Source organism: Eschscholzia californica, unplaced genomic scaffold, assembly GCF_041429995.1.
Source record: "Eschscholzia californica isolate CP2 unplaced genomic scaffold, dmEscCali1.0.p SCAF_2, whole genome shotgun sequence".
NCBI classification, from domain to species: Eukaryota; Viridiplantae; Streptophyta; class Magnoliopsida; order Ranunculales; family Papaveraceae; genus Eschscholzia; species Eschscholzia californica.
Window position 1 is genome coordinate 1772501 of NW_028238309.1, and position 25699 is coordinate 1798199.

Genomic DNA, 25699 nt, shown 5'->3' on the forward strand with positions numbered 1-25699 from the left:
CATGAGCACAATATTCCTCAAACTACATTATATAATAATTCAAATTCAATATACCATGGACTTTGCCTCAGTCAGGTGTGGACGGTAAAAAATCACACAATTAACAGAAGGTCGATTGGTGGGTCAGCAACAACTTGGGGTTAAGACCTACAAATGAACGAAGATCTGATTGGGCATGTAGACAAACAAAGAACAAGTCGAACTGTGAAGTTTTGGGGACACCAGAGGATGGTGTCGGTCAAAGGGGCTCCGACGGTTAAGTCAGCAAATTAGAAAGAGAGTACATAAGTAGTGGAATATTGAGGATATCATGTTCTCCCTTCTCTGTTCCAAAGTCAAGTTGAAGTAGAGAATCTCAGTTCTGATCTAGTGGAAACCCTTAGACTATCAATTCCTTCCTTCCGCCTAATCAAGGATAGAAGGTGGTGCCTCCTAGAATAAAAAAGATAAGGTGAATCCCTCCTCACCTCAATGTTATGGATCAGAACCCGTTCGCTCCACTCCTGGTAGTCGAGTGGCTTATAGCTTCTGGGTGGAGATGAATCTATATCTGTCAATCACAAGCCCCCAAAGATTGTAACAACCAATGAATTTCTTTTCTATTCCTGTGTGGCCTAACCAATTATCGAGGTTTAATGGCCTTTGGCTGCCTCCTCTTCCTTGCCAGTTGAGCTACTTCCACTCCTCTTTCAATTTGAGTTACCTCTTCTGTTTAGTTTGAAACTGAAAAGAATAGAAGCTATCTAGAGAGCTACCGTATCCATGAGGGGGGGAGGGGGTAAAGGCTTTGACATTCCAACTGTGTTGTGTCTTCTGATGATGGCTCGACTCGTAGAGGTGTCGGAGCTTCGACTCTACGGGATAGTTTGTCAGGTTGGTCTCTTGGATCAGGTCGAGAGGTCGACTCGATCAGAGATTCAAGCAAATGGAGAAGTGAAAAGGATTTGAGATCTAGAAGAACTTCAAGAGCACTGGAGTTCGAAAGTAGGTTATCGTCGTCTAGAGTACTGATCAAAATAATAAGTGCGAGAAAGAAGATTATTCAGTAGAGTTCATGTTGATATCTGATGCCCATTCGAGTCTGAGCCCCCTTCTGTTTATAAGTGATTGATAAACTCGGGGAATCTATCAGATCCGAAATGTTTGGGGGTTGAGGATGACCCTGAACTTTAAGGGAGACTTATTTGAACCGGCAAGTTGTCGCTTAGAGTAGTTTGATCGTGCGATTGCTCCACCTTGACTCTAGACTCTTCGTAGTCAGAGATGGCTTCAAAAAGGCAGAAGGAATTTGCTTGTTCCGAGAGAGGTTCGACATTAGTTGAAGTTGACATACAAAAGGCCCATATAAAATGGCCTATGTCTATTGATAGGGGCTTCCCACTCCCTAACAACATGAACTTTCTCTCTAACGGAAAAAGGAACGAAGTCGCTCGACCACCGGGAGAGACCCATTAGTAGATATTTGAGGTGACATGGGGTCTTCGATTGACCTAATCAAGTGGTACGTGATGAGATTTTCAAAATTGAGGTTGCATTGACAATCCGCAAACTCGGTTGAGGGTGACCAAGGGGTGCTTGCAATATTACTACTTTTGATGGTTATTGTTTGTTTATGCAAAGTAGGTTGGACCTAGGCGGCGTTTAGACGAAGTGGCCTAATACGATTTTAGGCCACTGCACTAAGAACCAGATGCCTGCATGGTTTCGGAGTACGTATACTACCAACTGAGCTATCGGTTGTTGGCCTTACGTTAACTAATTGTTAGCTTATTTTATTATACTAATTTTTATTTTATTATGTAATTTATTTCAGTTTTTTATGAGAATAATTAAGTTTTCTTTATATTTGTCAACAAAATGACATGTGTTTATCTTTTCAGTTTTGTTAGTTATTGTAAGAAAGTAAAAAAAAAAAAATTAGGAAGAGTTTTAGAATAAAATATCAAATTTTATACAAAATTATTTATATTTAGGAAAAATTAGAAAGTTTAAGGTTTTAAAACTAAGTTTGTAGTTTTAGTTTTTAGATTTATTTTAAACTTCCATTTTTAATTTTCAGTTGTTAATTTATTGTAATTTTATTATATTTTGTTTCAAAACAAGGTTATATTTTTTATTTTGTTAATATTGTTAATTGAATGAGCACTATAACTGCCTGATTTAAGCCTAAATGTCATGTAAATCTGCCCTAAAAGTCATGCAAGACATCTCTGATGCAAAACTCAAACTTATAAACTCAGAGTGCCATGTAAGATTTTCTTGATTTAAAAGAAAATCCTCTCTAATATAAAACTTAACTAAGATCTTAAAGATGATGCGTCGAGAGTGGAATAGAGATATTTCCAGATGACATTTCATTTCTAGAGTGTCCTCTTGAGATATCTCAAATTGTCCAACTCATCAATATTTGAATTTGAACCAATAGAGATTAAGTCTTTCTATATTTCCGAAACAACTAATTATTTCTTTACAAAAATAACCTGCCACATTAGTAAAAAAAAAAAACAAGTTTAGAGTTTTGCACTGGAAACATACAGAAATTGAGGATATCTATTTTTGACACTTACGGAATGAGAATCTCAATTGGAACTTTACAAATATGATTAATTGAGATTTTTTCGGAGTTGTGTATTGGAGAATGAAGATGTTCTGTGAGGCCTAAAGCCCAAGTAGTCTATCTCTAGTTTATTTATAACTAAATTCAATAAATTCCAGACTTGTACTTCCACGAAATCGAACCATTATACCAAGAGGTGGTGGAAGGTTTACCCCGATTTTGATCATGCGACTCAAATAATGTTTAAACACCCCAAAACTATATATATATATATATATATATATTTTTATATTGAGTAGATAATCATTAAAAAAATATCGACTATTCTTAAAAAAAAAAAAAAATTTATACCATCAACAGGACTACTAGTGATCATCCAAAAAAAAAAGGACTACTAGTTGTTGGCTAATATTTACATGTACTTTAAAGGAAAAAAAATCACCAATTTTGCACACTGTCCCGCTAAAGTAGACCGTCATATCCCGCAAGCTCTGCTAATCGCACGATATGGCAAACTTTAGCCAAAAAATCACGGGCTAATCCCCAACATTTTACGTACATATTTTTCCCTTTTTCAATGCGGAATCCTCTTTCATATTTCCTTCTCTTCCATTTCTCTTTCTATGATCATCGAATTTTACCCCAATTTTCCTTCTATTTATGTACTTTTTTCTTCAATTAAATATCTCTCTTTTAAGAAGTAATTAGGGTTTTTCTTTTTCTTGTTTCTTCTATGACTATAATTTTTGCAGGTTAAAAGTAACTGATAAAGATACAATTTTGTTCTGTTTTGGGGAGTTTTTCTTATAAGCTGAAGAGGCTATAGGAAACCCTAGATCTTCTCATTTCAAGTTGAGAAGAAAAGCATAGTTTCAGGTAAAATTAATCCCCCAACTCAATTTCATGTTTGAAAATCACTTCACCAAGCATTTTAGTGTAGAAGAGGATTTCATTTTTTATCTATTTATAGCAAATTGTTATTTTTTTAGGGGAATTCTTTTTATAAGCTGAAGAGCTATAGGAAACCCTAGATCTTTTCATTAATGATAATTGATTAGTGGATCAAGAACCCACTAAAGATATCCTAATTGAATTGAGATTTTTAGGAAACTTCAAGCTTTATGATGAAACTTTCATAAGTTCACTCTTTGTGAAGTTGAATTATGTAATTTAGGTTAGACAATTGCACATTTTCAATTGATCAATGAGGAATTGATGGATTTAGAGTCTAGATTGTTCATGCAATTAGTTGATAGGAGGTTGATCTCAACCTAAGGTCACAAGCTTAGGGTGATCTTTATGTTCTACACAAAACAAGTTTTTTTTTTATCATACGTGATATGGTAAGTGTTGGAGTTAAAGAATTAAGTTTATACACCAACAAGAATGTTATGATTTGTTTTGTATGATGTCAGGGAAAATCAATAGATATGTTAGTTTGAGACGGGTAGAAGAGAAAGAGAGATTGAAGTGAGTGTACAATACGAAATATCCGTAATAGCTCAAGTCTATTCACATATTATTTATTTATTGGTCTATATTTGATTTGGTATATTTAATCTTCGACAATGTTCGGGGAAAAAAGAAGCTTGAGGTTGTTATCTGTCGCTTTGTATATGAGAGAAGCAAAAATTGCTTGAAGGACTGAGAAAGTAAAGGGACTGTAGAAAGATAATACGGGTTTGGGCAGTTTCAAAATGCTTTTCGAGTGGTTCAAATTAACAATAAATATGATCCTATAGATAGAATGGTTCGGAAAGACAAATACATTATTGTGGAGGATGGTATAAAGATGGTCAATATTCATTACTTACTAAGATTTCGTGGACAGTTGATTTCTTAGTAATAATGAAAAACTTAGTTTGTAAATTGTAATAAGTATTAAGTATTAAGCATTTCTTTATATGGAGAGTAAATATACTATCATCTTGTGTTATATCATGCACATCTGTTTAAGCTTTGTTAGTTATGACAACCATGAATTGGAAACTGAAAAGCTTTTGCTACTTACGCCTTACCTCCATTTTGATTGACTAACCGGCATTTACTCCAATCAGCAGCTCAAGTCAATGGTCAGCAAACACGTGAATGTTGATAATCCCAGAGGAGATAGTGCCATGGTTCCTGATCTAGTAAAAAATGGTCTGGTTCTCTGGCCAGTAGCATTTGATGTGTCCGGTGAAGGTTTGCCGTATGCTCCTGTAAATTGGCCAAATCCTGGTGATGTATGGGGTTGGAAAGTAGGGAAGAGGAAATCTGCTGCTGGGTTCATGCTTGATAGATATTTGATTCCTCCGAGCCGTCTAACGAAGCCAGGCAGGCAAAGTCTTAAGCTCCCAAGCAAGGCTATGGTCATAAAATATATTAAGGAGGAATTTCCTGATGCCAATATAGATGCATTCTTTGCTTCTTTCAGTTGGAAGGTCCCATCAAATAATCATAACTGGGGAAAAGGTATAATTTTATTCTTCAATGTTCCTCCACGGCTCCACCAATATAATACGTTCCATCGTTTCTTTTTCTTCTAACATTCGGAAGCAATTGTGTGTCGGTATCTTTTATTGAATCTGTTCTACTTTTTTTTTACTTATGTAAACAGTTTATTGCATATAGTCTGTTTGGGTACAAAAACTGTTCAACACTTCAACTTCACTATAATAAGTATCAAATTGTGATCATAAAAGCAGGTTGACCTACCTTAACAAGAGAACCGGGATTGTCTATTTTGATGAGCATTACTTAGTTAACGGCACAATATCCATAACTCTCGATATTCTATAATATTTCTATAAGGAGCCGGATCGATAAGTGTTCTCCCACTCTCCCTCCTTTTGTCTTCAACACGAGATAGTGTTTTTTTGCTGTCCGAGTTCGACTCCTATGTATTTAACATGTTCTGAGTTTGATGTGTTTTTGTGAGGGATATAATAAGTTTCAGATTATGACTTTTAATCGGACTTACGCTACGTCTGACCTAAATGGACCAAAAATCATCCATAATCAGCCATTCAGACGCGTCAGCCACAGCCTCACAGTAGTCCGGCAAAAAAAAAAAGCATTTGGAAATCAGCCGAAGTCGGCTCACTCAGATGAGTCAGATCCAAAAGGAAAAAATCAACTTCCACCTTAGTCATCCTAATGTCCTAAAGAAGATAAGACATGACATGGAGATCTACGGAATTTTCAGAACTGATATTTTACCACCTAATGATTGATGTCGCATCGAATCACTACTTTTTCTACTTTCACTGATATCACTTGGAGGGAGACTAACCTTTTAAATTATTGCATTCAACCACTTGGGTGATTGTGGTTCATCTCTTAATGCTCCTCATCTGAAATCATCTGAAGGTGTCCGATTCTCAACTGTGTCGTAACCATATCTACTAGAGAAGAAGCACTCTATTCTCATAAGCTATGAATTGATTCATGAGATGTGAATTGCAAACAAGGGTTCTGTAATAATTTTGTTTCCCTTTGCATCTGTCAGATGAGTTGGCTCTGTGTAGCACATTCAAGGACGACAAAGCTGAGAGTTCCGGATCGAAGACAAGTGCCGTGACCATGGATAAGGCTCGAATGTGCAGTCTCCAGCGCAAAACAGAAAGAAACTCTCCATCACCTACGGTCTGTAATATCTGCTTCAGTGAATCTAAAACCTATCAAAATTGTTGCTTATTTTATCTGCTTTTTTCTCAATAATTTTAAGTTAGGATATGATATCAATGTATCTCTAAATAGGTCCTCATAGGATTGAGATTTTTATGGAACTCGAAACATTATGATAAAACTTTCATAAGTCTACTCGTTGTAAAGTTGAGTTTGTGTCATTCTGGCAAGTGGCATCAGAGATTGGAATTTTCGATTGATCAAGAGAGATGCACTAATGGTTTTAGACTATAGATTGATCAGGTGATCATGTTAATTCTCACGTTATAGTCTGTAAAGTGGTTATGCAATTAGTTAATAGGAGGTTGATCTCATTCTGACATTTCAAGCTTAGTGCGATCTACGTATCCCACACAAAACAAGAGTGTCCTGTACTACTCCTGCGTGCGTACGAGGTGTTCGTTTCTTCATCAGATCTGAAGTGCTTAGAATTAAAGATAAAGAATTTGGTATACCGTATACCTACCAACAAGAATATTATGGGTTGTTCAGTATGATGTCAGGAGATGAAAATTTGTGTTAGCATGTGACGAGACGGGTGAGGGCAGAATTAAGGAAAGAGAGATTGAAGTGAGCCGATAATAGGGAGTATAATACCTCAAGTTGATAAAAAAGGTTTATATTAGCTCAGGAAATCAAGATATATGTTATTATTTACTACGTAATATTGTTCTGAGCTATCATGCGAATTTAAGCTTTAATATTTTATAACACCCATGAAGATGTTTTTTACTACGTAATATTGTTCTGAGCTATCATGCGAATTTAAGCTTTAATATTTTATAACACCCATGAAGATGTTTTTTGGCTACTTATGCCTTGGCTCCATTTTTATCGGCTAACCTTCATTTTATTCCAATCACCAGCCCAATTCAAAGGTCGGTAATCACGCAAAACTTGTTTCTCCTAGAGGAAATAGTGACGTGGTGCCTGATCTAATGGAAAATGGTCTGGTTCTCTGGCCAGTAGCCTTTGATGTGTCAGGTGAAGGTTTGCCATATGCTCCTGTAAATTGGCCTAATCCTGGTGATGTATGGGGTTGGAAAGTAGGAAAGAGGAAATCTGCTGCTGGGTTCATGCTTGATAGGTATTTGATTCCTCCGAGCCGTCTAACGAAGCCAGGCAGGCAAAGTCTTAAGCTCCCAAGCAAGGCTATGGTTATAAAATATATTAAGGAGGAATTTCCTGATGCCGATATAGATGCATTCTTTGCTTCTTTCAGTTGGAAGGTCCCATCAAATAATCATAACTGGGGAAAAGGTATAATTTTGTTCTGCAATGTTCCTCCGCAAATATAATATGTTTCATCTGTTTTGTTTTCTCTTAACATTCTGAAGCAATTATATTCGTGTATCTTTTGGGTATGAACACATTTAATGATCGATGGTGCATCCAAGCATTTTTTTTTCTTTTTCACCGATCTTCACTTGGATACACACCCACCTTTTAATTTATTTGGTAGTCCTCTTTTAATGCTCCTTTTCTATAAGTCAGTTGAACTTGTGGGTTTCTCAACTGTGAAACACATTATTTTCATATACTGTGAAGAGATTCATGACCTGTGAATTCCAAACACAAGTTCTATAGTAATTTTGTTTCTCTGTGCTTTTGTTAGATGGATTGGCAATTTGTATCACACTCAAGGAAGACAAAGCTGCGCATTCTGGGTCGAAGAGAAAAACCCTGGCCGTTGATTGCAAGGCTCAAAATATTATGTGCAGTTCCAAACGGCAAAAAACAAATAACTCTTTACCACCTATGGCTTGTGATGTTTGCTGCAGTGAAGCTAGTTTCTGTCGAAATTGTTGCTGTATTCTTTGTTCCAGGACTATAGATTGGGCTCATGGAGGCTATAGTTTTATTAGATGTGAAGGAAAACATAATGAGACTTATATCTGTGGGCATGCTGCTCACATAGATTGCGCTCTTCGTTCTTACATGGCTGGAACAGTAGGAGGTAGTATCGGGTTAGATGCAGGATACTATTGTAGACGATGTGATCACAAAACAGACTTAGTTCCACATGTTACCGGGTTTCTGCGTATATGTAAACGTCTCACCTCACGTGATCGTGATGATATTGAGAAGATTTTGAATGTTGGTATCTGCATTTTGCGGGGCTCTCAACGAACAATCGCAATTGATTTACTGAACCAGATCGAGTTAGCTCTAAGAAAGGTAGATTTATTTTTCATTTCTCTCTGAGTAAAAACTAAAAACTAAAAACAATAATGGGAATTGCCATCTTTTTTCGTTAATCGTTATTGTCCTACTTTAAGTCTCTAACTCCTTGTCGTTACTGCTTTTCGAATCAGCTAAAAAATGGAGCTACCCTCAAACGAGTTTGGAGTATGGAAGATACCTCGGTGGTTTCTCCTGTAGGTCAGTTTGCTTCTAAATTCATCCTATCAATATTAACTATATCTTGATCCGAATAACAAGATTAGCCAGTTATAGTCATAACGATTAAGGGATGTACGGATAATAACTTTTGGCTGAATTTTAACATAGGAGGAGCGAAGCCCCATCTCAGAGACAACGGAACCTTTGCCGAAAATCTGGAAGTTACAGATACTCCATACCCTTTGGATATTTCTGCACCTGATGAACTGAACGCAGGGAGATCTCAAGAACCAGTATATATAACATCGGATCATAAGATTGAATCTTTAAAACTTGAGAATGAGATCGATCAAGTTCTTCGACAACTGAAAAAGTCTCAAGAATATGAATTCAAGATTGCGGAGGATAAACTTTACGCGAAAAAAGAGTTAATTCTCAATTTATACAGGAAGCTAGACTTAGAGAGATCTGAACTGGCGAATCGTTCATCAGTAAGCAAGAACAGCGACATAGAAGTTCTTCTCACTAATGTTTTGAACAGAGTGGATCAAATAAGGAAGGAGGTAGGAAAACTTAAGGACATGGAAAGAATAGCGAAAGGGTTTGGAAAAACTCCTATAGGTGTTCTTAAGGAACATTTCGGGTTGCATATTGGAGATTGAAGTTTTGCATCTTTATGGATCGGTGGGGTTTGTTTCGTCTCTCAGCTTGTGAATTAGGGTTTTTCTGTAGCTTTTCACGGTCATGCATAAACCAAGTATGCTACTGGAGTGTTCTTTTTCTGCCTGTAATTCTTACCAGCTTCCTCTTATTTTCTGCATTTTCTAGTTTGTGACAAGTAGAAAGTGGATATCTGATAGCTCCCTGTGGTAACAATTTTAAAAGTATGTCTCTTTCTCTTGTGTGCTTTTAGGTTTGATTTTGCGAAAATGCAAATTTACTTTCATGGTGCGATTTTCTTAAAAATGAGGTCCAGTTACCGGAAATGGTGTTTGGTACTTCGCCCAGGAACGTTATTCCTCCTATAATGAGAACCCCGAACGTAGGGGTGAGTGGGTCTGCAGTTCTTTTCCTTTGAAATCATCAATCTGGTAGTTTAAGGACAAAACCAATCTCTACCCATCCTGTTTCCGACTAAATCAAACAGTATAGACTCGTATTGCAATAGCTAGGAATTACCTTACGACATAGTTATTCCTCATGCCCTAGACTAAGAATCAGTTTAGTTATAAAAATGTGAACATGTTGTTCAATCTTACCTTGGTGAGAGATGAAGTACAGTGTCCTTAACAAGGAGTTATACATAGTTTCGTATAGATGTGTTTTAAAGTCGTGAAGGCATTCAGTGCCAAAACAAACGATATTGTCAAGAGCCTGGAAGGGTAGTCCGTACAAGTTTTACATTATTTAGCACGATAGTCTCTGCTATGATATAGTCTTGTGTCGTGCCCCAGACAAGAGATTCAACACCCTTTTGTAGCAGTATGTGTTAAAGTCGTGAAACTCTGAAGAGCCGAAGTAGACAGTATTGCTAGCCGCTTGGAAGGCTGGTCCCATATAAGAGCAGTATGTAACTCTCTCTCTCTCTGTATATATATATATATATAGAGAGAGAGAGAGATGTGGCGATCATTCGTTTTTGTTGCACCAAGTTCAAATTCCTCTCATCAAGATTTCCTCGAAATGGATTGCCGACAACTACAGGTTTTGATTTTGGCGTATTAAAGTGAGATTTCCTCTTCAAGAACTGCTGGTTACTAGAGATGGTCCCAGCAATATATGAATGTGTTGTGCATCTCTTTACTCGGGGTTGAGCAAAAACAAAATTTGCAGACTGCAGCATTCGGATACCACATGAGATCATATCTTAATGATTCAATGAAGAAATGAGAACTTCTCAAATGGGAGATGAAGTCAACCACACCTGAAGATCAGTACAAGATACAACATTCTCATCCAAGGAGACGACACTCTGAAGAGATGGTACTCGACCAATGGGGTGATGGTATCGACAAAAAATTATCGGAATACGAAACTTAATGACTGAAGAAGATCAATTCTTGCACCTGGAAAATGGTTGTTTATGATCAAATAGGAGCGAGGACTTTTTTAATGTTCCTACATGTTCGTCTTCTCCTCTAAGACAACCTCCTTATCACTATGTTTACCCATTCGTTCCGACGTCTTTCCATATCTCGGCACAATCTCCATTCTCTGCCAGAGCATGAATCAGGATGATATGTATATATATATATATATATATGTATATAACTCACCCATCATTAAATCGTTAGCTACAAGTATAGAACATGGAAGGTACTGAGAGAAATGAGAATTGTCTTATTAAAGACGGTTAGGAATTAGTTAGGTTTGTTAGGGTTCATGATACAGTGTGACAGGCCACACATAACTGACTACAACATACCCACATTAAACATGTCAACCAAACACTCGGTTTACACTATAGGTACACTCCTCTTACACTATAGCTACTGGAAGGCACTCACACTATCCACATTACGAGCAATCGGTTGAGAATTTGATACAAGATCGACGAAGCTATCACTATCTCTTTCGGGGGAATTATTAAAACCCCCAGTTCTAATAAGCTGATTACATAGACCCCCACCATTAATTAGTAATTACTAAAACCCCCACCTTTCGTTACATTTGACGAAACCTGTCGTTAGTTCATGGCAAATTACTGAATTGGCCATTTACTTAATAACCAGCTTCAATAACCAGAAAAATGGAGCGCCTTCGATTGAAACACGGGGCACGTATATCACTGAAACCCCTCTTCTCCCTTGCCCAACAACGAAACCAATAATTACTAAAAACCCCTACCATTCTGACGAAAAATACGTAAAAATCCATCTATATGTAAGCAATAAAAAGCTCCATCGAAGTAAACTGGATTGTTAATATTGAAAATAATTGCAACTTCTGATTTATAAGATTAGGAAGAGAAAGATATGTTAGATTATCTTTTTACGTCTCAGTACCAGATGGGTGGAATCGTTGCAATATCATTAGGTGAATTTTTAGTTTTAGATAATGAAGTAAGCACTTTAGGTGTGATATAGTTTTACTGGTGCTCTAGCATAGGATTGCTTCAGTTGTTACTTGAAAACATTTACATAGAAAGCATCAGAATCTGTATTTTCAAGATTTCATTTACTTGTCAACAGTTGGTAGCCCATGTGGTTCCAAGATGTTGACATAAACTCTAGAAAGTCGTGGAGGTCTCAGGTTCGAATCTCAGATAAGGTGGAATCTTTGGTTAGGCGATATGCCCGGTCTTGTTAGAGTTTGAATGACGGGTATCGAGCTTATAACATCTTTGATGTATCAATACCAAATGTAATGACTATCGTTGATCGTTCAATTTCCGAAAAATAAAAATTTCATTTACTTAGATTCACTTGTTTGATTCTTTAGGACGTATCAACAATAAGAACCCTAATGGTTACACCCATGAAATCTTCATGCTTTTTCAAAGAAGGGAAGACCTTGCAAAGTTCTACAAAAACTCTTTCTACCTCGGAGTTCTTAAGTACTATGTCGTTCCTAACTGCCATGTACGCTCACCATGTGAACACACAAAAATCCAGTTAGTTTTTTCAGCAATTCAAAAGTTCTTTTACTAATATTAGTTGGGCGATCTGATTTCACTTTTGGTTGATATTATGCTTGTAGGAGTTACTTTCCATGGACTACGAAGCTGAAGTAACAGATGATGTCCTGAATATATTTCGGAAAGGAGAGGTTGGTTTCATCCTGCGGACCATTGTTTTACTTGTTGATCGTGCGATGAGTCCAAGCCTCCAAGGGTATCTTTGTGATGCAGGGGCACCCGGCGTGGAGACTTTTTCCATGACCGAACCCGGTCATGGGCCAACCGGCCATAGAGAGTAGTTTTAGGAAGTCCCAATTTTAGTATGATTATTAGAGAATATAGGTTTAGGAAATTATGTTATTTTAGTATTTCCAATAATTGGAAAGGTCCAGATTTGAGTCTAGTTATTTAGGCAGTTGCAGTATTTTAATTATTTAGGAAAGTCTAATTCAAGTCTATCTAGGAAAGTCCAGAATCCTATAAAAGGATATCTAGTTAGTCCATTATCCGGATGTTGAAGAGAAACCCCAATCAAGTTTATTAAAGTATTCAGTTATTTAGAGTTATTCAGCCTTTATTTACTGTTATTTATTGTTCTTCACTTACTTTTATCTTTCTCTTTTAATTCCGCTGCGTTCTACATCATGTGGTATTCAGAGCCACCAAAGTTTTGGGTGAATGATTCTAGAAATTTTTTTCCAGACAAGTTAAATCAGTATCAATCATACTCTATTCCTCAAGAAGATTATAATCCATCAGATTATACTCATGAAGGAATAACGAATCGTTGCTTATGCGCATCATGTTTGTATGCAAATAGAGATTCGTACAATTATCATTGGAATCCGGGAGAAACTGTACGAGAAAACCCACCACCGCCACCTCCGTATTCTAATTATACACCACAACCGTTCCCCTATCAATACCAAACATCACCACCACCACCAGTTTGTTATACACCATCACCTCCATCTTATTACTATCCAACACCAGAATCACCACCACCACCTCCGGACTCTTATTATTCACCACCATATTCACCACCGTATTCACCACCTCTACCTTTATACACTTATTATTCACCACAACCACAACCACCACCACCAATACCACCATCTTCTCTTTACTATTCCACATCACCAACACTTCTACCCGAATATTTACAATCTTCTACTGAAGTTGAAACTCGGATCTCAACCTCACCCAAACCCTATATTGACAAACAATACCCAACATCTATAATGACATCAAATCAACCATGTCTATTGACTTCCTCCGGCATGCTCACTCAGGATCAATTGGTTGGGAGCCCTTTAAATCCTCCAAATTTCACGAGTCAATTATTATCCACGAATCAGGAACTTGAAACGAATTCAGAAGATATTAAAGAGGAACACGATGATAATGTCACCCCTAATTCTGCTCATTCTTCTACAATGGCGATTAAGAATTCAAAGAACAACAACGATCTTGCTCACTTCACATGCGATGAGAAGAAAAAGCTTGGATACGGTACTCAAAGAGAGAGACTTGGGAAGGATTCAATACAACCCTTTGATTCTTGTTGTCTCTGCTTGAAGCCCTTCATCGATCCTCTTTCTTGTCAAACAGTTAGTATTTTCTGCAAGGAATGCATTCTGGAGTGTTTATTATCCCCAAAGAGAGATATCCAAAGGAAGCTAGCAGCTCATGCTACCCAACAGAAGCAAGAAGAAGAAGAAGAAGAAGAAGAAGAAGAAGAAGAAGAAGAAGAAGAAGAAGAAGAAGAAGAAGAAGAAGAAGAAGAAGAAGAAGAAGAAGAAGAAGAAGAAGAAGAAGGTGACCTAGTGATAACCGGTTTCAGAATACCCGATATCAAACTTGCGAAGAAAGCATGGGTTCTACCCGGCCAATCTTGCAATGTTGTCGATGTTTCGCATGTCCATTACACTTTCGACTTTCAAGTGATGAGTTCCAAGAAACTTACTGTCCACCTCCCTGCAGTTCTCACGATCAGTCCTCGAATTGAAGATGAAGAAAGTCTCTTCAAATACGCCAAACTTATCTCCGGTCACGACGGTAATTCTAGCCATGTTAAAGAACTAGTTCAAGGTATAATTGAAGGAGAAATTAGGGTTCTGGCTGCAATAACTATGGAAGATGCTTTTAAGGGTACTAAAGAATTTAACAGAGAAGTTTTTGAGAAAGTTCAACCTGAACTTAATCAATTTGGGTTGTTAATTTATAATGCAAATATTAAGCAACTTGTTGATGTTCGAGGTCACGAATATTTTTTGTATTTGGGTCAGAAGATTCAGAATGAAGTAGCAAACCAGGCGAAAGTCAACGTAGCCGAAGCTAAGATGAAAAGTTACGCTGGTACTAAGTTAAGGTGTGAACAAACCTTACATAATGCGGCAAAAATAGACGCGGATACAAAGTTTATTTCGATACAAAGACAAGGAGAAGGGCACAAAGAAGAGATTAAGGTTACGACTGAAGTAAAGATATTTGAGAACCATAGGGAGGCTGAAGTTGCTGAGGCTAATGCTTCTTTAGCTACTAAAAAGTCAAAGTGGGCTCAGTTGGCTCAGTTAGCTGAGGTTGAATTGGTTAAGGAAGTCGCCATTAAGGAGGCTGAGTTGCAAAGGGAAGTTGAACCAAAGACTGCTTTGACTCGAACCGAAAAGCTCAAGGCTGCGTTTCTCAGCAAAGCTAGTGTTGAATATGACACTGAGATACAAGAAGCAAATTGGGATTTGTAAAAGAAACAGAAAGCAGCAGAAGCGGATCTATATGAGACGGAGAAACCAGTCGAGGCTCAAAGGCTTGCTGCCGAGGCACAACTCTATGTTCGACATCAAGCAACCGGTGGAGAAGTATATGCCAATAGAAAAGAAGTGGAAGGTTTGGTTGCTTTAGCAGAAGCGCAAGGCATTTATGTTGGAACTCTATCAAAAGCTTTCATTGATAACTATGGTGCATTAAGAGCCTACTTGTTGATTAATGGTGGAATATTGTATTTTCAAGATCTTAACAGCTCCGTCTTGTACGCTTTGGATGAGTGGACGACATTCTTTGTTTTTCCAAGAACAGAAAAGGTAGTATATGTGGGTTATTTCATCAAACTAAAAGACGACGGACGATGTCAAAATTTATTGGCCGTTTATACGTTGATATTGCTTATGCGAGTATGTTGGCAATATATGATTCAGCTTATAGTTGATGGTATGGTCCGGATTTGTCTTCTACAAATTTTCAGCAAATTTCGTGAAAAGTGGGAATTAAGGATCGGTGTGGCGAAGTTCATCGTATGCAGGTGCATCAAATTGTTTTCTTCATCGAAACGGTTCGGGACGAACCTCGTGGGAGAAGGGGAAGCTGATGCAGGGGCACCCGGCGTGGAGACTTTTTCCATGACCGAACCCGGTCATGGGCCAACCGGCCATAGAGAGTAGTTTTAGGAAGTCCCAATTTTAGTATGATTATTAGAGAATATAGGTTTAGGAAATTATGTTATTATTTTAGTATTTCCAATAATTGGAAAGGTCCAGATTTGAGTCTAGTTATTTAGGCAGTTGCAGTATTTTAATTATTTAGGAAAGTCTAATTCAAGTCTATCTAGGAAAGTCCAGAATCCTATAAAAGGATATCTAGTTAGTCCATTATCCGGATGTTGAAGAGAAACCCCAATCAAGTTTATTAAAGTATTCAGTTATTTAGAGTTATTCAGCCTTTATTTACTGTTATTTATTGTTCTTCACTTACTTTTATCTTTCTCTTTTAATTCCGCTGCGTTCTACATCACTTTGTTTTTCTGCTCTTTATAGTTTAAGGGTATCTTAGTTATCTCAGGAGTCCGGTGAAGTGTTTGCTGGTCTTACGCTAGAATCTAGATTGCTATTGATTGTACTAATCAATTTGATACACTATTTAGCAGATACACTATTTAGTTTTATGAAAACATGACCGAGAAGTCGCCCAAGTACTTGATAGCTTAATTGTATATTATGGTGTACTATATACACATGCTGCAGTTATACGCTTTTTTATGATTTTCATACTCACCTCATTATGTTTTACGTTTTTCAGGTTCAAAATTCAATCTTACAAGTAGTGAATACACACATGCTGCAGTAATACGCTTTCGATCATGTGAGTTTTCCTTTTATGACCTCTATCCTCTAACGCTTTTCTGCTTATCTTGGCATATTTGTTTGTTCTTGCAGCTGAGGCATATATGCATTGTTTGTAGGTAGCTCAGAATACAACAGAGAGGTAATCACTTTGAAATATATAGCTTCTAAAATTTTAGTTTCTCTTGTTAGTGGTTTTTACGGTGAAGTAGATATAGCGACATATATCCACAATACGTTCCATATGGTTTCATGGGTAAGATGGATGTCTAACTATACGTGTCTTCTACGATTATACCAATTATTTCTGAATGTGAAACTACTATCACGTCATTAATTTGAAATTGAAAATGCAGATGTGGGAGTCAAAATTTGAGTCGATTGTCAAGCAAACACTGGCAGTTCATTTCTTTATCGATCATGTGGGAACTGAACTTATTATTAGATCAAAGATAAACTGATCAGTGCAAGACCACTACTTTTTCTTCTGCTTAAGACAAGTACATAAACTATATATTATATCATCTAAGAACCTCAAATAAGCATACCTCCAAGACTTGTTCACTAATAAAACACCAAACAAACACCAAAAACCTACCACAAATCCAAATGGTAGCCCCATGTAAAACAATTTCATTTCAATCCAATCTTCATCGTCCTCCATTGATCCTTCACCGTCACCATTTGGTGATTTTCGAGGTTGTTGTTCATCTTCATTGCAGTTCTTGAGTGGACGACCACATAAGTCATGGTTCCCGATATAGCTCAACTCTGAAAAGCTTTGTAGTTGGGTGCCCAAAGGAATTTCCCCTGACAAGTTGTTATATGACAAGTTCAAGTAACCAAGAAAAGTTAAGTTCACCATGCTTTGAGGGATTGAACCCGATAGTCTGTTGTTCGACAAATCAAGCGATTCAAGTGAACTTAAAACACCAAATTTATTTGGGATCTTTCCCGTAAATCGGTTCTCCCCTAAGTTCAGAATTTCCAAGGCGTGGAGATATGTCAGTTCTTCTGGGATCTCTCCATATAAATTGTTACTTGAAAGGTCGATAGCAGCAAGAAGTGTAAGCAAACTTCGTCCATAGACCATATCTTTACCTTTAACTACAAACTTTACTGTATCCTCAGTATTTCCAAAATAAAAAACCGAAAAAGCGCGGGAATTTAAGTAACGTTTGGAAGACATTGTACTAAAATTGCTAAAGCATTTTGGAATCGATCCGAACAGATTGTTATGACCCAGATCCATTATCTGAAGCTTAGTCAGGTAACACAGTTTTCGAGGAATTTCACCATTAAACTCGTTAGAACGTAGCCGAAGAGCAGTAAGTCCGGTAAGGCTTTCTCCTAACCATGAAGGTATCTGACCTGTAAGTCTGTTCTCACCAACATCAATGATCCTCAACCGAGTACAGTTTCGCAACGAGGAAGGGAATTTTCCAGTGAGAGAATTGTTTTGCAAACGCAACGTCTCAAGTTTATATAGAAACCCCATAGAACTTGGAATCTTTCCTATTATGTTGTTGCTTTGGAGATACATAAAACGCAAAGATCTCCAGTGAAACCAACAGTTAGGAAGTTCTCCAGATAGGTGATTTTCTGAAAGTTCAAGAAGGACTAAGGAATACATGTTCGGATAACAAAGTAAATTGGAAATGGGTCCTGAAAAGGTATTCTTCGAAAGATCGAGTGCAAGAATGGGAGAAGATATACGCGGTAAGTTACCTGTGAATCGGTTTGAGTTCATGTAAACTAGACTTTCTCTGCCACTCATGGAGAACATATTCGGTAACTCCCCTTCAATTTGATTGTGTGATATATTTAAATAGTCTAATTGGGAAGTCATGTTCCAAAACCAATTAGGAAGTGAACCAGATATTCTAGCATTAGATACTTCTACTGTTGTAAGATTTTTTTGCGTTTCTAACCATTCAGGAAATCGTTGTCCTACTGAACAATTTCGGAGTAGTGCTATTCGGAGTTGAAAAGGAGGAACCCAGTCATGGCTCACGTTTAGAACCATAGAATCGATTTCTAATACTTCCAGTATTGTGAGATTATCAAAGTTAGCTTCAGTCAGAACACCTTGTGATGAGATTCTCAATTCTCCTAAACTCGAGAGGTTCCCGAAACTTTCTGGCAAAGACCCATTTAACTTGTTGTCCCTAAGATCTAACACTCTCAACAATGACAATCTTCCTAGTGACGTAGGAATTGAACCAGAAAATGAGTTACTTGCAAGAATCAGTTCTTCCAGTTTCTCAAGAGTTCCCAATTCATCAAGTAATCGGCCAGAAAGTAGAGGATTATAACCCAAGTCTAACGATGTCAATTTGTTTCCGAAACATCTAGATGAATTTCTAAATAATGTTGATAATATCTCTCCTTGAAGATTGTTATAACTCAAATGTAATTCCTCCAAGTTGCAAAGATTTGTCAAGGTTCTTGGTATCTCCCCTTCCAACTCATTCTCACTCAAATCAAGATAAGAAAGACTTGAAAGATTACCTAGCTGAGGAGGAATCTTGGTAAAACTGTTGCCGAATAGATTAAGATACCTTAAATTCTGAAGTGAACCCAAGAAAGCTAGTATTTGAGTCCCCATGAAATTGTTAAAACTTAAGTCTAAGTGATACAAATGTTTCAACTCCAACAGAGAAGAATTCAGTTCCCCACTCAACGAGGAGCTGCTGAGTTGAAGTTGAACAACATCACCTTCAGTTTTGTTTTTGCAGATTACTCCTTTCCATTTACAGCAATCATTACCAACAACCCAAGACGAGAGTTCATCGTCAGGATCATTAAGATTATGTTTGAAGTTTATAAGAGCTTCTCTGTCTCTTGGATTGCAAGCAGCACTAAACTTGATCATGTTTGATGAAGACAAAAATACACCAATAAAATAAATAGACATTATCAATAATCTAATTATAAGCTCCATGACGATTTACTTAGTTAAACAAGAACTTGTACAATGTCTACAAAGCAAGGAAAGTGTTCAAAGACAAGTTCATTCATTTGATCATTAAATACACAAGAGCGAACCTACTAAACACTTGACGACTACTTACTCACATATTCGGTCACGATGACTTAGTCATTGACTTCACACAAAGGTAATGAATGTATCGTTCAAAGAGCTAACGTGGCAATAATTACAACGAGAGAAAAAAAATAATAATTGTGATAGTAGTCCACCAGATAAGGTTGTGAACTAGAACCCTCTCACAGAGTCAGACTTATCAACTTTCTAGCTAACGTGGCAATAGTTACAGAAAAGAAAAATGTTGTACCTAGCTCCAAGAGTAGTTAGTTTGAAGAAACTAGGATGGGTTTCAAGTTGAGAGGTTGAGTAGCAGACACTATTTCTTAGATTGATTTAAGTTTGAAATTTGGGTATAATAATTTAAAATCTTAAGCAATACGACGAGATTTTGATCCAATACAAATTTAAGACTTCGGACCTTTAAGACGCAAGAGTCTTAAGATTTTTTGTTTCTTATCAGACCAAAGAATCTTGATTCTTACGAAAATCTATTTTTGGTAGAAATCCTACTTAGACTTCTGCATCCACACAAACCATTAAGTTATTCCTCCGCGTTGAAACATATTTTTCCATCTTTTTGTGTCACAAGGACTTTCGCTTCTAAATTCAAATTAAGTTCTTTAGCCTGGTATTTCTACAATACTAAGCTTGAAGTTCATAAGAGTTTTTCTTTCTATTGGATTACAATGAACATTATCACACATATCAAACTATCAAGTTTTGAGTGGACAAAAGTGCAGCAAATAAGCAAATATTCAACCAAAAAAACCAACTTGGATTGTAACGAAAGTTCCTAAGTAGTGCATGCTATACCAAAATTTGCTATGGGAGTTGCTCTTGGAGTTACATAAAGTTATTTGATATTTTGTCTGGAATAGACACAAGGGGCCTACCAAAGACTTTGATGATCGACTCTATATATGTAAATACAAGGGTCACCTAAGGACGTTTTTTTTGGGGTTGAAGGGTTCTCCTAAAGACTTGAGTGACTTTACATACACAAATGACCACCTAAAACCCAACTTAATTATTGGGCCATAACAAAATCAAATTCCAAGATAATGCTATACAAATTAAGATGACGCTGCGGAAAATTCAGAAAAAGCTTTAGATCTTTGTCTGAGAACTTGTAGAACCGAAATTAACAAGATTAAACTAGAATACTGAATTTCATTGATTAAACTGAATGAATAAAACAACTACTGAATCTCCTTTATATAGCTTTAGGGTTTCCTAAACCTAATCAAGTTCAAATAACAAGTTCTAACAAAATAAAACACTAGAATCTCAAGAAAATAAGAAACTACCTAAACTAAAGAATACTTATTAAAAATAGTAAAAAAAAACTACTAAAAGTCTATTTGGAGGACCTAGATGATTGAATTTGACCCTCAAGTTGGGCCAATTGTGGCAAAGCCACATAGAATGAGCGGAGGGTTATTCCACACCATCCCTCAAAAATTTGTCCAAATTCGACACCCGTAGCTTCTGTCTGGTTAGAAGCTCTCAAAACTTCTAATTATCTAATTAATAGAGACTACCAAATAGGTCCATTCAGTTCATCTCTCCATTTCAAAAGCTATTTGGAACTTCACCTGACTATCAATCTCTAAAAGTGTTTGGCTGTGCTTGCTTCCCATGGCTCAGGCCTTATGCTGAAAACAAGTTATCACCAAGAAGCAAGGAGTGCGTCTTTCTTGGCTATTGTGATGCTATCCTAAATCTGGGAGAGTATTTGTCTCTAGACATGTTATTTTTAATGAATCATCATTTCCTTACTCTCAGTTGTCTTCTCGAGAAGAGGAGCACACAGTTACTCCTCCACTACCCATTATAATTCCTGAACAGCTCAGTATCACACCTGTACCAACACCACCTACTCCTCTCACACCTGCACTTTCTGCTGATTCTACACCAGATTCTTCTGCCACTCCTTCCCAGTTACCCACACAACCTGCTCCAAGTGCTCCTTCCTCTCCTTCTTCTTCCAGTGGTTACTAGAACACTAATTGAGTTACTAGAACATGATTGCACAACACTAATTGACTTATTAGAACATGATTGCTGCTGCTGCGATGTTTCACTAGAGCCAATACTAGCAGCACCAGGCCCTTGAGAGAAGTTTTGAAGGTGCATCACTGATTGGAAATCATGTGCAGACATAGCATTTTGAACATTGGGTAGTTAGTTACCCGTAGCAAATAGTCCATTTTTAGCCCTTTATTGAGATACACGCTGCCAAAATTTATGCCGAAGTTGGACCATCTGAGCTTGCTGCTTCTGTGATTGGTGTCTTGCAACAGGAAAACCCTTGTGAGTTTCTAGCTCCACTACCATTACTACCACCACTTTGTTGGTTGTATGATGATGGTCGTGGTGCAGCTGGTGCTTGTTGAAGGCGAAGATGCTTCCTCTGTGAAGATTCCATCACGTTGGGTGCTTCAGAACTTTTATCTTTCCTTGACTTGATAGAGATGCGGCAATCACTCCTTTTTCTTGCACCAAGTTCAAATTCCTCTCACGAAGTTTTTTTCGAAACGGATTGCCAACAACTGCAGATTTTGGTATCGGCATATTGAAGTGAGATTTCCTCTTCAAGAACTGTTGATGACTAGAGATGGTCCCAGCGATATATGAATGTGTTGTGCATCTCTTTACCCGGGGTTGAGAAAAAAAACAAAATGTGCAGACTGCAACATTTGAATACCACATGATAACGATATCTTAATGATTCAATAAAGAAATGAGAACTTCTCAAATGGGAGATGAAATTTAAACGCACCTGAAGATCAGTAGAAGATACACCATTCTCATCCAACGAGCCTACACTTTGAAGGTGGTCGTATCTACAAAAAAATATCGAAAGACGAAACTTGATGACTGAAAAAGATCAATTATTGCACCCGAAAATGGTTGTTTATGATCGAATAAGAAATGGGAAAGTGAATTGATTCTCACCCCACAGAGCGAGAACTTTTTGAACAGTCAGATAGAGTCATTGACACCGAAGGCGTCGGTAGGGATGAAGAAAGAAATACACAAAGAGATTGAGATCCTGAATAAACGATAACCCGTTACAAGAAGAGTTCAAAAGTTAGATTACTTGTAGCTTTATATTGCTCCTGCTTGCTAAGACTAACTATATTTGCGATGCCATTCTCATCAAGCTTGCCTAAATTTAATTGTAAATCAAAGATTTTCTCCTTGTTACCAGTTTGATTGGGAGACGAATGTTCTTCCATGTTCGTCTTCTCCTCCAAGACAACCTCCTTCGCACTATGTTTACCCATTTGTTCCAGCGTCTTTCCATCTGTCGGCACAATCTCCGTTCTCTGCCAGAGCATGAATCAAGATAATATATATATATATACAACTTACCCATCATTAATTCTCTATCAGGTATAGTAGATCGACGAAGCTATCACTATCTCTTTCGGGGGATGGTGTCATAGGATTTGCCTGTTAAAAGACATACTTATTCATCTAATATACGAAAAATTATAAACAAAATGTACTAGAAGTAAGTCGGAAAATGCACACACACACACACACACACACACACACACACACACCATTAGATCAATCTTGAACCTTTCCTCCTTATGAAGCTCATTACGACCTCCATTTTCTTCTTCTTCATCTGGAAGAAGAAGGTTCGGATTTGTTGGGGTATTTTTCTTAGGATTGGATGATTCTAGGTCAAGTTGAGAGACAAAATTCTGAAGAGAATTCCCGCCATTTTCAGTTCTTTTCCTTTTTCGTGCTACTCCCACAAAAATCAAGAAACTCAGATCAAATTAAATTCATTTGATAGATTTTGAAATTTAAATAAACCCGAATCATCAAATTAAATCGAATCTACTATACCTGATAGAGGTTTCTTGGGTACGCAAAGTTGGATCATCTTATCTTTAACTTTTGAAGAGGAAGATGATTGATTAGGTTGAATCATCTTAACCATTCAATCAGCATAAACAAGGGTTTCCAGTGAATCAAGAAGTATGGTCAAATTAGGAATTTAGAACCCTAAAAAAGAGGAATTTAGAAACTGAAGAAATACTCTCTGGTTTAGGTTACTGATTCTTGTTGAACTCAGTTTTCTTTTTCATTGTTTCATCATCAATATGTTTCTCATTCTCCCACAAAAGACTGAAATCCTTATACTTTTCGTCTTTCACATAACATGAAAGGACGGGTATTATGAGAGGACGGACTAAATCCAAAAATGTAAGGAAGAAGCTGTCACATAATACGCTAGGATGGGGTATTAAGAGAGACGACAGACTAAACCAATAGACGAGAAACAAGCTGCTACAATGGTGATTTTAAGAGACGACAGACTAAACCCATAGACGAGAAAGAAGCTGCTATTATGGTGATTGTAAGGGACGACAGACTAAACCCATAGACGAAAAAGAAGCTGCCTAAGCTTTCTTAATGCTTAGTAAGGATGATATTCTTGTTTCAAAAAGTTTAGACTTGCCAAAGAAGAAGAGAGTTATGGAAGTTTTAGAACTTCATCCTAGGAACTAGGAAGGCAAAAACTGGAAATGGAAACAAGAATCGGCATTACAAAACTTGCTTCCATGATCATATGGTTAAGTTGAGCCTTGGGTCTGATGACTTTTTGTCGAATGAGGAAGACAATGATGATTGAGTAAGTAAACTAAAACGTTTCATAAAACCGCAAGATTACGAGATGATACTAAAGAAGGTATCTGAAAGTTATGTTAATGCATAACGAGAAAGCGTGAATGAAGTCTAATGAATTCAAATGGGTGAATCATGGATCAAGTCAGAAGACCTGCCAGAACAAGATTCATGGTTTACGTCATTACATGAGGAACTAAGAAAGTACTTTCATGTATGAAAGCAATGAAAATTCTAAACCAAGTTGAGTTGCAGAAGATCAATGTCTCTATGCCGGAGGATATGTAAAATTTGCAATAAGATATTTCCGACCGGTCAAGCTCTAAGAGGACACCACAAACAATAAATTCTTTGAATGTTTTTACTTCGTTTTCTTCGTCTTTTAATCAGTCTTTCAAAAATTTCCCAATTGGATTAAATACCACGAAAGTTGGATATGATGAACTCATGAGAGAATCAATCAAGATAAACTTGGTATAAATTCATTGCTTTTATGTTTATACCCATATAAATGAAACCCTAATTCCTAAATTGTGAAAAGAACAAAAACTTTCATGCTTACTGAAATTTGTGAAACCCATTGAAGGAAGTAAAATCTATTTCTGAATTCAACCAACAAACAATACAAAGTAGAGTTCTTTGAACAAACAAACAAACCCTAATTGAACATAACAAGAAGAAGATAGAATTACTGTACAAGAACAAACCTACCCACACTATCTCTGAGATCCCCATTTCCTTCTTCTTCCCTAACTTCATCATCATTATCACCACCATTTTCACCATTATCAGAATTCAAATCTTTAGGAACAGTAACAATTAACTCCCCATTAACATAATTAGCACTAGCAAGCTCTGGTCTTGTTGATGATGGAAGTCTAAACCTCCATAAATCAAAATCAGAAAACCCTAAATTCAATTCAAGAACATCATTATCATTACTTCCCCTAATAACAATCTTAGTAATACCCGGATAAATCTCAATAATTTGAGCTTCAACATCTTCATTAATATCATCAGTTATAACTGTAAACCTAAAAGAATTAGGGTTTTCTTCAATTACCACATCTGTTTCATAATGAAATGGTAATTCTAATACTTTACTGAATATATGAGGAAGACGACGAAGTTTTTTTTGCCTACCCATTAATCGATTTGCATCAGAAATGCTTGAATTATTTCGTTTCTTTGGAACTGGATGAACTTTCATGATTTGGGTATTGTTGTTGTTAAAGTTGGGTAATCCAGAGATTGAATAATTGATTAGAAACCCTAGAAAGATTATTGTAAAAGATACTAAATTGATTGAATTTGAATAAGTAAAGGATAGACTCATCAAGGAAAAGTGAAAGAAATGAAAAGAACAATCTCAATCTTCTTCTGAGTGATTAAAAAAACATAAAGTTGTTAAAAGGGTTGAAGAAATTTATTTGGTGGTTATTTGATTTGAGAATCTGAGATGATAGAGAAAGCCCAAACCCTAGAGGAGGTGACCACCTCACTATATTCTAAGCCACCAGTCTATACAATCCGCCTCTTTAGACTCACACTTGAACCGTTTGTAAGAGAAACAAGAGTTTCTTTACTTGTAATTTTCACCCTAATTTCCTACGACTTCCAACCACTACTTATCACTTCCGACCACCACCAGCCACCTCAGATCACAAATGAATGGTACTAATGAGTTCGTTATTGTT

General features: G+C 36.9%; 4 protein-coding genes and 1 pseudogene across 8 annotated transcripts; 2 read left to right on the forward strand and 3 right to left on the reverse strand.

Annotated features, from left to right (window-relative positions):
* The first annotated feature begins 2987 nt into the window (after window positions 1–2987).
* On the forward strand, window positions 2988–9515 carry LOC147555123 (uncharacterized). 3 transcript variants are annotated; one of them, XM_086661126.1, is made up of 8 exons: window positions 3055–3433; window positions 3973–4027; window positions 4615–5011; window positions 6048–6184; window positions 7093–7486; window positions 7842–8404; window positions 8542–8608; window positions 8738–9515. In XM_086661126.1, exons 3-8 carry the CDS (start codon window positions 4627–4629, stop codon window positions 9229–9231), a joined length of 2040 nt encoding a protein of 679 aa, XP_086517252.1. In that variant the 5' UTR covers window positions 3055–3433; window positions 3973–4027; window positions 4615–4626; the 3' UTR covers window positions 9232–9515. The 3 variants fall into 3 exon arrangements, with proteins under 3 accessions (XP_086517251.1, XP_086517250.1, XP_086517252.1); XM_086661125.1 differs by lacking the exon at window positions 3973–4027 and having other exon boundaries at window positions 2988–3433; XM_086661124.1 differs by lacking the exon at window positions 3973–4027 and having other exon boundaries at window positions 2988–3433; window positions 4618–5011.
* Window positions 9516–13429: 3914 nt separating this feature from the next.
* Window positions 13430–16764, forward strand: LOC147555124 (flotillin-like protein 6; annotated as a pseudogene).
* Window positions 16685–19341, reverse strand: LOC147555125 (receptor-like protein EIX2). Its single transcript, XM_086661127.1, has 2 exons — window positions 18032–19341; window positions 16685–17905 (listed from the first exon to the last, which is right to left on the reverse strand). The coding sequence occupies exons 1-2, from the start codon at window positions 19245–19247 to the stop codon at window positions 16779–16781; spliced, it is 2343 nt and encodes a 780-aa protein (XP_086517253.1). The 5' UTR covers window positions 19248–19341; the 3' UTR covers window positions 16685–16778.
* Window positions 19342–20502: 1161 nt separating this feature from the next.
* LOC147555126 (uncharacterized) lies at window positions 20503–25367 on the reverse strand. 3 transcript variants are annotated; one of them, XR_015234545.1, is made up of 8 exons: window positions 23496–23606; window positions 23220–23415; window positions 22925–23115; window positions 22724–22811; window positions 22564–22662; window positions 22135–22198; window positions 21699–22042; window positions 20503–21617 (listed from the first exon to the last, which is right to left on the reverse strand). XR_015234545.1 is itself a non-coding variant. In XM_086661129.1 (3 exons), exons 1-3 carry the CDS (start codon window positions 23311–23313, stop codon window positions 22737–22739), a joined length of 360 nt encoding a protein of 119 aa, XP_086517255.1. In that variant the 5' UTR covers window positions 23314–25367; the 3' UTR covers window positions 22411–22736. The 3 variants fall into 3 exon arrangements, 1 of the variants encoding a protein (XP_086517255.1); XR_015234544.1 differs by lacking the exon at window positions 23496–23606 and having other exon boundaries at window positions 20503–22042; window positions 22564–22684; window positions 23220–23378; XM_086661129.1 differs by lacking the exons at window positions 20503–21617; window positions 21699–22042; window positions 22135–22198 and having other exon boundaries at window positions 22411–22811; window positions 23220–25367.
* Window positions 24583–25338, reverse strand: LOC147555127 (uncharacterized). Its single transcript, XM_086661128.1, has one exon. It carries the CDS (start codon window positions 25336–25338, stop codon window positions 24691–24693), a length of 648 nt encoding a protein of 215 aa, XP_086517254.1. The 3' UTR covers window positions 24583–24690.
* Window positions 25368–25699: the final 332 nt, after the last annotated feature.